This window comes from Myodes glareolus, chromosome 1 (genome assembly GCF_982192425.1).
Source record: "Myodes glareolus chromosome 1, mMyoGla1.1, whole genome shotgun sequence".
NCBI lineage: Eukaryota > Metazoa > Chordata > Mammalia > Rodentia > Cricetidae > Myodes > Myodes glareolus.
This window is the reverse complement of record NC_142026.1, coordinates 14973913-14986371: the sequence shown is the minus strand read 5'-3', so window position 1 is coordinate 14986371 and position 12459 is coordinate 14973913. Positions and strand designations below refer to the sequence as shown.

General features: G+C 47.9%; 1 protein-coding gene across 1 annotated transcript in view; it reads left to right on the top strand.

The window, feature by feature from the left end:
• Marchf4 (membrane associated ring-CH-type finger 4) overlaps positions 1-8928 on the top strand; it is a 130324-nt gene extending 121396 nt beyond the window's left edge. Inside the window, exon 4 of the mRNA XM_048459322.3 lies at positions 7004-8928. Coding sequence (XP_048315279.3) covers positions 7004-7371 — 368 coding nt within the window. The 3' untranslated portion in view covers positions 7372-8928. The remainder of the gene's footprint in view (positions 1-7003) is intronic.
• The last annotated feature ends 3531 nt before the right edge of the window (positions 8929-12459 follow it).

Below are 12459 nucleotides of genomic sequence, written 5' to 3'. Positions count from 1 at the left end.
CATGAGGAGGGGACTGATGAGAAACTGAGGCCCGCAGTGAGCAAATCCCTTGCTGAAGCCGGGAGGCTTGCACGTGGCAGATATACTGCTGCTTTATATAACCTCGTTGTCAGGTGAGCTGACTCTGAATTGTGGGGACCAATGGTCTCTGGGTCTAGGAAGTGGCCATTTCTAACACTGCCCTAGGCTTTGACACCTGTCACAGCTGGAGAGAGCACTTTTTTCTCAAACTTACATGTACAAATTTGAACATGCGCAAACACATCCACACCCAAGTACACACATGCTCGTGCACATGATCGTTGGCAGGTGTGCATGCGTGTGTGCCCTCGTGCATGTGGCGGCCAGAATGTCAATGTCAAGGGTCTTCTTCAATTGTTTCTCAACCTTTTTAGAGACAAGGTCTCTAACTGAGTCGGGACCCTGCACTTCAGCTATACTGGATGGTCAGTAGGCCCTAGGGAGCCTTTTATGTCTAGGATAGATATATATGTATATAAATATAATATATGTAATATATTATGGGATGTATATATTATGGTGTGTGTGTGTGTGTGTGTGTGTGTGTTCCAAAACTGGGATCGTGCCTATCTGTCTCACGTCTTTTACATGGATGTTGAGAACACAAACTCAGTTCTTCATACACAGCAAACACTTTCCTATCTAAGTCTCCTCCTCCTCTTTTTTAAAAATAAAAATCTAGCTAGGAGGTGGTGGCACACACCTTTAATATCAGCACTCCGGAGGTCAAGACAGGAGGATCTCTGAGTTCGAGGCCAGCCTAATCTACAGGGATAAACATGGCGTCTAGGCAGTACTGCTTATCAAAGCCACCACGGGCGTCATCAGAGTCACCGGAGGCTTCTGTGCGATTTGCAGATTCTCAAGCCTGCCCCCAGACCGACTGAGTCGGGTCTCCTGGGAACAGAGCCAGGAATCTGTGAGTAGCCATGCTCTCTGACCATTTCAAAAGCACTATCTCAGAATTGTTAACAACTTTGACGTCACGTAAGCCAGAACGCTGGCAAGAGATGAGGGTGGGAAGGAGTTTTCCGGGTCCCTGAGGAGATTAGAAGCTTTCCTGTAGACTTCTTGGTCAACTTGGCTTGACCTGTTATTGTACACTGATGGGATGCAAGGCTGTGCCCCCACCACACCACACTCCCCATGGCAGGGGCTCAGAGACATACAGAGTGGGCACTTGTAAGAGACAGCATGGGGTTATGTTGTGTCTCTCCACTCACAGGAAAAACCTAATGGTCAGAATGCACCAAGGCTGGCAGACTTTTTAGAGAACTCCTTGTTGTTGCTATGGTTATAGGGTGCGGAGGAGCTGTGGAAGCGGGACTGCCTACTCACGGTGGTGACCAGCCTTCTCCCATTCCTCATGGGCTAAGCAAAAGGCCACGTCCTTATCTCGGCTGGAGATAGGATAAGGGAAGAGAGACATGTCTAACAACCTATAGTACCTATAACCCTGAGAGAAAGAGGAGCCCAAAAGTTGGAGACACATTAGAGAGATGAAATGTCCATTCTTCTGAAGCAGGATTTACCACAAATAGAGTCACGATTTGGGTACATTGCAAGGAATTGCTCAAGAGCTGTTAAATTGCATGGGAAATCCCGGGGAAGGACTCAGTTAAAATTTAATACATTTCTTGCCTCCCTCCCTCCCTTTCTTCCTCCTTACATTTTTTTCTTGTTTGTCTTTGAGTCAGAGTCTCATGAAGCCTATGCAGGTTTCAAACTCTCTGTGTAGCCAGCGATGACCTCAGCTCCCCAACCTACTGCCTCCACCTGTCACAGCTAGGATTGCAGGCTAGGACCACCACAGTGGTTTGCACCATACTGGGGACCAGGAGAGCGCCACCCCCCGCCCCTTCCTTCTCCTATATTTCAAGCTCTTCAGCAATATCTCTTTGCTCATCTGAGCTCAACCTCTTTCTCCGTCCACTGCCATTTCCTACCCTTCGCCCTTCTTTGCCTGCTTGTTGACTGCCTAGCAGAAGAGGCCAGATACATCGTCCTTGTTTTTAAAAAATTCCTCCATGCAGGGAAGCAGTAAATATTTTTGTGAAGCAGGAGGCGGGGTGGGGCGAAGGGGGGGGGGGGAGAAAATGAGAATGAGGTAGTTGATGTTTTTCCAACTTTTTCCAAATAAGCGTTATCTAGAAAACCAGGTGCACCGCTCCCTGCTCAGCCGCCTATCCATTAAAATGCTTTAATTACTGCCTGAACACTAGACAAGCAATTAAAAGGCAGTATTCAAACCAAAAATTTAAGGCACCCTCTTCAATCAGAGTGAAAAACTGTCTGACCGAGGAGCTAATTAAGAATGGAGTGTAGAGATTCCAGCCAGAAGTTTGACCTGGGGCCTCAGAAGCCCCCCTCCCACCCCCCCAATTCTCTGTCCTCAGGCCCACACTTCTCGTTGGTAAGTCCCTGTGATGTTCCTGCTGGGGCATTGGCTATGGAGACTCAGCAGAGCCTGTCACCTGGAGAAAGACACAGGCAGCATGCCAACATTGCGTGTGGGGCAAACAGATGCACAAACGACTTCGGTACCAATGGTGCCTAGGTATGCGTTGAAGAGTAAGCAGAAGTACTGGGAGTTGGCACCCTTGGGGCCAGAGGAGAAGCCTCATTGTCCAGCACCTATCACACTGGGTCGGGGTCCACAGGGGTCGTTAGGAAAGCATGCTCCCTCTAAAGCTATTGGCTGCGTCCCCCCTCCCCTCCAGAGAGATGTTTACCCAGAGCTAGGACTCAGTGTGTCTCTCAGTGAATTCCTGAAAATGCGTAGAGAGAAATGCAATTTGGGGAGCTATTGGACGCTGGAAGAAGTGGCAGAGGTCACTGCTCCCCCCCCCCCACCGAGTCTCTGTTGAAACAGAGAAACTGTGAAGCGTTCCCAGTCAGGATTTGGGCTGTTGAGGAGGTGAGGGTGATTAGCCCATGTTGCCCCTGGGAGCCAGCTCTTGTCCTGGGGTTTCCATGGCTGCAGGACAAATTCTGTCTGTGTCTCTGTGTCTCCTGGCCAGTCATCTCCCCAGTGACACAGATTCAGCCTTCGGACCTCTTCATTCTAAGGACGATCATCCTCTTCTTGTTTTGCTCATCCCTTCCCGTAGCCTCTCCATGGCGACCCCTGGACCACAGGTCAGCATTAGTGACTTCTCTGCATGCTTCTTTCATCAGGGAAGCTGTGCTCTGAGGATACTGCCTCCCTCGTAGCTGTCTCTCTGGTGGGTGTGCTTTCACAGGCTGTGGGGCCAAGAAGTAGTGTCCGCAAGCATCTCCCTGCCTGCCACTACACCCATCCACGCTGTTTTTGCTCCTCCCGCCCTCAGGAGCTCCAGCACTTCGAAGTGCATCCCTCTTTCTTTACAGTCTCCCCCTTGGTGCTGCTGGCTGCTGGCTGCCCTCGCTGACCTGCAGGCCTTCTGCACATCACACACACACTCCCTTCCACCATTCCTACCTCGACATCTTCACATATCAGTATACCGCCTTCTTGGAGGCATCTTGGAAATGTGTGGCTTGGTCTCTCTCTCTCTCTCTCTCTCTCTCTCTCTCTCTCTCTCTCTCTCTCTCTCTGTGTGTGTGTGTGTGTGTGTCTGTGTCTGTGTCTGTGTATGTTGTTTTTTCCTTTTATCGAAAGTGGATTTTTTCTCCACTTAATGTATCCTGATTAAGTCCTGATTAAGATTTTTCCCTCCCTCTATTCTTCCCCGTTCCTCCCTAACTCCCATCCTGTCTGGATCTACCCCCTTTCTGTCTCTCATTAGAGAACAGGCTTCTAAAGGATTATAATAAAATATAACAAAATAAAATATAATAATACGGAAACTATCACATCAGAGCTGGACAAAACAAACAGAAGGAAAAGAGAAGACACAAGAACCAATGACCCACTCTTTCGCACACTCAAGGGTTCCATCGAAACGCCAGATTGGAAGCCATAACACACACACACACACACACAGGACCTAGGGTACACCTGGGCAGGCCCTGTGTGTACTGATTCAGTCTCTGAGTTCGTATATGCATTGATCCTATTGATCCAGAGGGTTTTGCTTTCTTGGTGTCTTCCACCCCCATTGGCTCTTACACTCTTTGCACTTCCCAGTCTGTGGGGTTCCTGAAGGCCTGAGGGGAGGGATTTGATGTGGAGATCCCATTCAGGCCTGAGCACTCTGCATGTCTGATCGTGGGTCTCTGCACTTGCTCCCACGCTGCAGGAGGAAGCCACTCTGGTGATGGCTGAGCAAGGCACTGATCGTATTTGTCTTTCTGCAGCTGGGACCCCTCACTCTGGATGATTTCTTTCCATGTGGTTTGTTTTCCCATTGCAACTGTACCCCAGAACTTACGTCGAATTATTTATTGTTTTCTGACAATTGACTCCCCCTTTTGTTTGACATCATCACTTTATCTACTAAGGCAATGGTTCGCAAGCTGTGGGTCGTGACCCCGTTGAGCGGTCACATATCAGATACCCCACATATTAGATATTTATATTGTGATTCATAACAATAGTCAAAAATACAGCTATGAAGCAGCAATGAAATAATTTTATGGTTGGGGTCACAACCCGAGGAACTGTGCTAAAGGGTCACAGCCCTAGGGAGGTTGAGGCATTGAACATATTAAGGCATTCCATTAATTTAAAACCACATAGTAAGCTCTTAATATCTTATGAACTTTACTTCAGGGTAAGAAAGGGGATGCTAAAACATACTTGGGAGGGTGTATATCAGAGCACTCAGCAAACTGTTTGGCTTGCAAGCGGGAAGACCCTGAGTGGGTTCTGGGGGTGCAAACTTAGGTCAGGCGTAGCAAGCACTTGGCCCACTGGGTCATGTCCCCATAGACAAAATAGGACACGTGAGAACCAACTACCTGTGCAAGCTCTTTGTAAACGTGTAATCTGTTCGTGAGGAGTGAGTTCTCATGGCCTAGTTACCTTGTAAACGCCCCCATTTCCAATACTAACTTATGGGAAATCTGAGCATTAAAGAGCACAGCACTGTGTCTGTTCCCTAAGTCTGTCCCTGGCCCAGACTTCAGCTTCATTTAGACCATTGCCTGTGGTCTACCAGTTAGATTTTTTTTTTTTTTTTTTTTTTTTTTAGCAGACATCCACAACTAACACAAGACACTCTGGGCCTCATTCTGAAACTGTTGACCTTTTGTAACAGGGCGTCACAAAAAATAAAAAATATAAATAAATAAATAAATGGAGGAAAAGGTTAATTTGAATATCTTGAAGTGAGGAAATTATCCTGACTTATTTGGGTAGGCCCTCCAAGTAATCACAAGAGTTCTTGTGAGAGAGAATCAAAGAAAAGAATCTGATTACAGAAGATGAATAGATGTGACAACGGAAGAAAGAGGGAGAAGTGGTGTAAAAGGGAGAAACAGTAACTGCTTCTAGAAGTTGAAAAAGTATAAGGAAAAACTCTCCCCTCAATCCTTTCAGAAGAGTAGACCCTGATGACATGCCACAGAAGCCCATGCGCCTGACCCCAGAACTGTAAGAGAATGTATTTATGGCACCTCAGGCCACCTATTACCTTCTGGACACGTTCTGTGGCAGCCAGAGGGAACCAATCGTCACCACCACCATCCAACCATGCCAGCCACCATCCACCACCATCCACCATGCCAGCCCTGGGACTAGCTACATCTCCGCGAATGGCACCCTCATCACCCGGCTAGGGCAGTTATTCAGATGCTTCCCTGGTTCCACAGCTCACTTATCAGCAAATCTGTCTGCTCCACCTGCAACCCCAAGTTTGCCTCACGAGGCATCTCACTTCCTCCACTGCCGAGTCCCTAGCCCTGGCCACCGTTTTCAGCTTCAATTAGGGTGTCGCTTCCTGCGTAATTTTAGATTTCTATTCTTGCCCCTTTGGGAACACCAGTGAATGTCCTTAAGAGCAAACGTGTCAACGCCATTCCTCCTTCTAAATCCCCTCAGGGGATAGCAGTTCGTACTGGGTAAAATCTAAGACCCGCTCAGAGCTGGAACTCTTCCCACCTTGTCCTCCTCTCTCCGCATCCACAGCGTGTGCTGTGCTAGGCATGCCGGCCTCGGTGCCATGGCTTTTCTCTTCCGTCTTGCTAAGACAAGACCCAAGTGCCTACAGTCAAGGGCTATTTAACCCCATTCCATCTTCCTCCCAGCATGTGCCCACACAGGAAAAGAATCTGGTTGGTTTGTTTGCATGACTTATATGTGCCTCCTCACTTAAATGTAAGTTCTCTAAGGACAAGACTTCCTGATTTCCTGTCTCGGGCCCTGCAGGGTCCCAAGTGCTTTGCCAGGCCTCCAGTTGATAGCCATTTGCCTTGTTGCCTTGTGTGCGGCTCGTTTGTGTGTGGCCTGCTGGGTGAGGTTTGTTTGCACTGGCTCCCTCTTCATTTGGCCAATATAACTTCAGGAATGTTTGCTCTGCCAGAAGGATTTGTCTTTCAGTAGCATAGGCTATGCAAAGAGCCAACAAGTGAAGTTTCAGGTGTCGGTCATTCAGCAGGATTGGACTGACCACAGGATTTCACTTAGGTTGCCTTTTAAAGGTGCACGGTTCATTCAACACCTGCTAAGCACAGGGTGTCGAGAATACATAATACAGCGAGGAAAAATATCTACATGATGACTTAACTGAAGAACCTGATGGTGTCAAGCCAAGAAGGGGGCAGGATGGAGCAGGAGGAGGAGGAGGCGTTTCAGGCAGATCCTGCCTATGTCGTGACCTTCTTCCTTCTGGTGACTCACGGGAGCCCAGGGGCTCAGAGGGGCTCTGAAGCCAAGTGGCTCAGAGCTGGAAGGCAAATTTGGGATAAAATCAATAGGGTGAAACAGCAGGTCTTCAGTGTGTGCGTGTGTGTGTGTGTGTGTGTGTGTGTGTGTGTGTGTGTGTGTAAGTCAAGGAAGTAGTGGCATTCGCCTACAACCGCTGGCCCTCTGTGCTTAGCCGTTGTCTTCTCTTCCTGCTAGGTCTCATCATCCACGAAGGACCCTCAGTATATCGCATCTTTAAGCGCTGGCAGGCTGTCAACCAGCAGTGGAAAGTGCTGAACTATGACAAGACAAAGGACTTAGAGGATCAAAAATCAGGAGGCAGGACAAACCTACGGACTTCCTCATCAACCCAAGCCAATATCCCCTCCACGGAAGAGGAGGCAGCCAGCCCCCCTGCCCGTGAGGAGGGTCCCACCAGGGCCGCCAGCCATCCCCCGGGCCCTGTGTCCCAACACCACTGTGCTTACACCATTCTGCACATCCTGAGTCACTTGAGACCTCATGAACCGCGGAGCGCGCAGGGCAGCAGCCGAGAACTCGTCATGAGAGTCACCACGGTGTGAAAGGAGACCTGGGAGGAAGGCTGAGACCGCACACACCACACCGCAGGAAAGAGGCTGGGCCAGGAGAAGCCCAGGGAGCAGGGATGGGAGGCAGAAATCCAGCAGTGGGTGGTGGGCCTCGAGGGAACTGGAGCAGAGGGGAGCAAAGGGGTGACTGCCGGCTGGAGCCTGTTGGTTTCACAGCAAGGGAAAACCAACGCAAACTCCACAACAGTGGGTGGGACAAACAGAACCTGCCCCAAGGAAACACTCCTCCCGGGAGAGTGACAAGTAGCAAGGCAGCCAGGAAAGGTTGGGCAGAAAATGGTGGCCGGGACCTGAGGTACCTGCTGTACCTGTGGGAGAAAGGGCAACAAAGAGAAAAGGCAAAGGCCACCCAGGGAAGGGCTTTTGTAATCCACACCTCTCTGTCAGCCTTGGGTTTGCTTCTCCCTGGGTGATGCTTCCCAGCACTGGGTGCCCCAAGGGAGAAAGTGGGACCTTGTGAGCTTGTCCCCCTACCCTGCTTGGTGGGGGCCTCTGCACTCTGCAAAGTTCCAATGACTCAAATGGCTTTGTGGACCCCCAAAAGACGGTTCAGGAAGGGAGCTATTGAAATGCCTGGCCAGAGAGAAGGGGCTGCCTCCCTCAGAGAGAACTTTCCCAGCTGTCACTACAAGTGTCCTGTGAGCTCAAAGGCAGCTGAGGTTTAGAGATGGGTATCTTCTGTTCCCTGTTTGTTTTATGGTGATTTGGTTCAAAGATGTTTACAGGATGGAGGACTCACACACATACACACATGCGTGCATATGTGTGTGTGTGTGTGTGTTCATAAGGAAGTATGGACTTCTCATGAGTATCTGAAGCACACATCTGCTGCTGTGGATTAACCTTCAAATGTCAGGCCAGGGATAATTTGTCCCATTACTGAGCCCTACCCACAACCAGGATAATGTAGTACCATGTCCTTTTGACCTTGGCATTTATAACTGCAGACACACACGTGCACATACAGACATACACACACACATACGCACGCACGCACACATTCACATGCATACAAACATGCACACATACACATGCACACGTGCATATGCACACATACATACACACATGCACACACACATGCACATACACACACAGACCCTGTTACCTGGTTCTGCAGTGTGGGGTAATGCTGGCTTGTGTTATCTCAAGGAAGGAGTGAACACCAATCTAAGTATTCCTGGTGACTTGGCACCGGTACCCTCCTTAAAGAGGCAGTTTGTCTTGTGCTCAGTGCTATGTGCGCCTTGGTCCGTCTTGTGCAGCCAAGCACAAGAAGGAGCCAGTCAGGGGGCACTGTCTTAGGAGCCCATCTGTGTGATCTGGGATGTGATCTGGGACCCTGCCGGGCAAGGCCACTGGGTGGTCACCTGCAGAGTTTCTTACCGTCATTGCACAATGGACACACCATCCTTGGGTATTACATGGACACTGTCAAGTACTTTTTTAAACTAGTTTTTAGGGTTTTTTAAAACTCTCTGTTATTTGTAATATTCTCTTAAAAGCTTGGAAATAAATTTTCTTTCCCTACCACTCGTGTCCCTTTCCCGTATTTTCTTCCTTTCTCCTTGTCCTCCAGTGAAAGCCACTGTTCCTGTTTTGTCTCCCTCAGACAAAGGGAGTTCAGTGTTTTAATTTCTTCTTTGAGAGTTCAGAGGCCAGGGCAGACAGGTATGCTGCCATCAGCATGTGTGATGTGTGTATTGACACATAGGTATACGTGATGCATTGTGTAGATGGTGTATGTGTGTGTATATGTGCATGTGTGTGTATGTGTGTGTGTGTGTGTGCGTGCGTGCGTGTGTGTGTGTGTGTGTATGCATGTGTGAACCAGACATTAGGGCAGACAGGATGGTGCCATCAGTACGCATCCATGCATGTACTGATACATAGGTACACTTGAGGCACGTATGTACATGGTGTGCACGTAGAAACCTACATCAAAACACTGAGATTCCTGGCTTTTTTTTTTCTTCTTAGCAAATGGATTCTATGAGGCCAAAACAGGATCACTCTCAAACTTTTCCCAGATTACAGTCCAAGAATTCTGCAAGTATTATTACTAGAAAAATCTTAGAGAGTTCCACCCCATCAGGTCCATTTCAAAAAAGTTGAGAGACTGTGAGGAGTGGGGAGTACTTTCCTTTGAGGGTCAGAGAACAGCCTCCAAACCAGGCCCAGGGAAGGCTTGGGCAGATCTCAAGTAACAAAGATGGCTCCTCCCTTCACCCTGACCTGTCCTTCCTGCCTCGAGACTGACAGATGATCAGGCAGCATCATCAGTGGGACATGCATCACGCATTAGCCATTAGTAATTGTAGTTGAAAGAGTAGGTGCTAGTACTCTCTTGATAGGGGAATACTTTGCCAAGATTACTTCCCAAAGAATCCAGAGACTTAGAAAAGACACACTGAAAAAACAAAAGTAAAATGAAACCCAACACTGCAATTGTCTTAGTTGAAGGGTTTGAAGGGCTGGGGCTCAGAAGGGTTGGGTGCTTGCCTAGATGCACAAAGCCCTGGATTCAATTCCTAACACTACATACATGCTTGCGTATTCCAGCTCTCAGGAGATAGAGTGGGAGGAGAAGGAGATCAAACTACACGGAGTTCAAGACCCACCCGAGATACATGCAACACTATTTACAACAACAACAACAAAAAGTAAAATAAAAGAAGGGTTTGGGGTCTCAGTGTGGTTCAGAACAGGTCATTTAGTTTAAATACTTAAGAAAACTGCATCTTACTGCTATGTGGATTATCTTCTTTCAAAATAGTGTTCAAATGTAGTGGCCTCTGCACGTCACCAGAACTAGGAGACTAGCATGCTCTCTCTGTGAGTTACAGGGTGCCTCAGTGTGTTATGGTTACTAAGGGATGGAAGAATCATTATTCTAATGTGTTGTACTGAAAGAGATTCAACTGATGAGAAACCTCATAGAATGCTAAACTTTGTGGTGTCTCGGTGATGCAAGCTCAAGACAGAAAAACCCCGAGTTGTCTTGTTGATTGCTCTACAATCAGGGTCTAGAGCAGGGCCTGGCACATTGTGATATTCAGTAGATTCTTCTGAAAGAGTAAGGCAGTGCTGGGGAGCAAAGGTACTCCCTACTTCTGTACCCAGGTGACATGGTTCCTCTTCTTTCAACATACACTCTGCCTGTCAGGTCAATTACAGGGTAGAAAGGAGAAGTCAGATTGGCTTTGCCTAAATAATAAATTCCTCATCCCTCAAGGAGTGGGCTTGTAGGTACCATGAATGGGACAAGACGTTACCTAACATCCGAAGTTCTTACTATACACAAGGCAGCAAATTAAATGTTTGGCATATAGCAATCAGTATTACAACAACCTAATCAAGTAGATGTCATTGTTATCTTCCTTCTACAGATGGGGGCATGGAGGCAGAGAGAAGTAACCTGCCCAACGACACCAATTAGTATTCCTGCCTAGGTAGTCTGGCCGGAAACATAGCTACCCCACAGCGCTTCCCCAGACAGCTGGGGGAGGGGGCACTGGAAGCGAAATTTGCACCCAGCTGGTACAAAGACACTATCACAATAGAAGTCTGCAAGGGAAAATGTGGAGATTGTGGAAGTTGAAGCTAAGTAAAAATAAACATTTTTGTCTGTTCTGGGCGGGGGGGGAGATGCAGAATTTATCTAAAAATCAATTCCTGATCTTATCTAGACAATATCATAGTTGAATGGGAGCTTGTATACATTAAAGAATTAAATGTGTCTTGGAACTGGGGGATTTTAAAAGGTCAGTGGCTGTAGTTAAAACACACTTTCATGAACAAATGGCTTGGTTTTATGGGGAATCTGAAAAAAAAAATAAATTCCCCATCTGGACCTAGATTTTTGACTTTGGTTCCCAAGGACTGACAGACAGCAGGCTGAGACTCCTAGCCACAGTCACAACATGTAGGAGGGGCTGCTTATATGAGAGGATTGCTAACCAGCAGCCAAAGCCTGCAACTACTATTGGTATAACTATAAAATAATTCTCTGGAGAGAATCAGATCTGTTGCCACCTTGGAGCACAGAAACACTAAAGACACACAAGTTTTTTTTTTTAAAGATTTATTTATTGGTTATATACAGCATGCTTTCCTGTACACCAGAAGAGGACATCAGATCTCATTATAGATGGTTGTGAGCCACCATGTGGTTGCCGGGAATTGAACTCAGGACCTCTGGAAAAGCAGTCAGTGCTCTTAACCTCTGAGCCATCTCTCCAGCCCAACACACACAAGTTTTTGACTAAAATAATCAGATCACCTCCTAGCCCCTAAGTTCCTGCTGTTCCTTTGTGCTGGTCTGTGACCCAGTTAGGTCACTGAGGGTAGGAGAAAAATTTGATATGACAGCAACCAACCCCTCAGGGTACCGAAGTGTTCTCTAAACAGGATTCGTTCTGTTGTACAGGAGAGAAGGGAAGGAGAGAAAAACATATTTTTCACTTTTCCCTCATTGTCTCATCTCAGATTACTCCAGTTATTAGTATCAAATAGTATCTTACCCATGAGGGTCTGACCCAGTAGCAGAGATGTAGTCCTAAAACCTTTTACCCACACGGCCCTCTCTCACGCTTACAGGCAGAATGATGGACAGGGATTTGAAAAGGCTTGTGCGCTGTACACAGTTGAGGGCAGCTCTAAGATGGCTCAGATGGTGAGGATCTAGGCCTGGCCTCGGTGATGGTTCTGAGCCTAGATCTGAGCTGCAATGCCTGGTGTCGGCTGGCAGCTAAGAACACACTGTCCTCCCTTCCTTGTCCGACCTCAGACACACCTCGTGCCCTCTGAGGGCAGCCCATCTTGGAAAGAGAAGCCACTGGTTTTCCCTTTGCTGAACTTTCAAAAAGTAGACTTTACTTGGTTCTCGAACCCGGACCATTGAGACACGTTCCCTCCTCTTAAACGTGCCTCTTATAACCACATGCCAGCACACCCCAGTATCACGTCCAGTTCTAAGCCAGAGCCCAGCAGCCGTTTAGGGGAAAGGAGGAGGTGAGGATGAGGAGGGCTTATCGTCACAGAAGGAAGCAGGCACACCCTGTG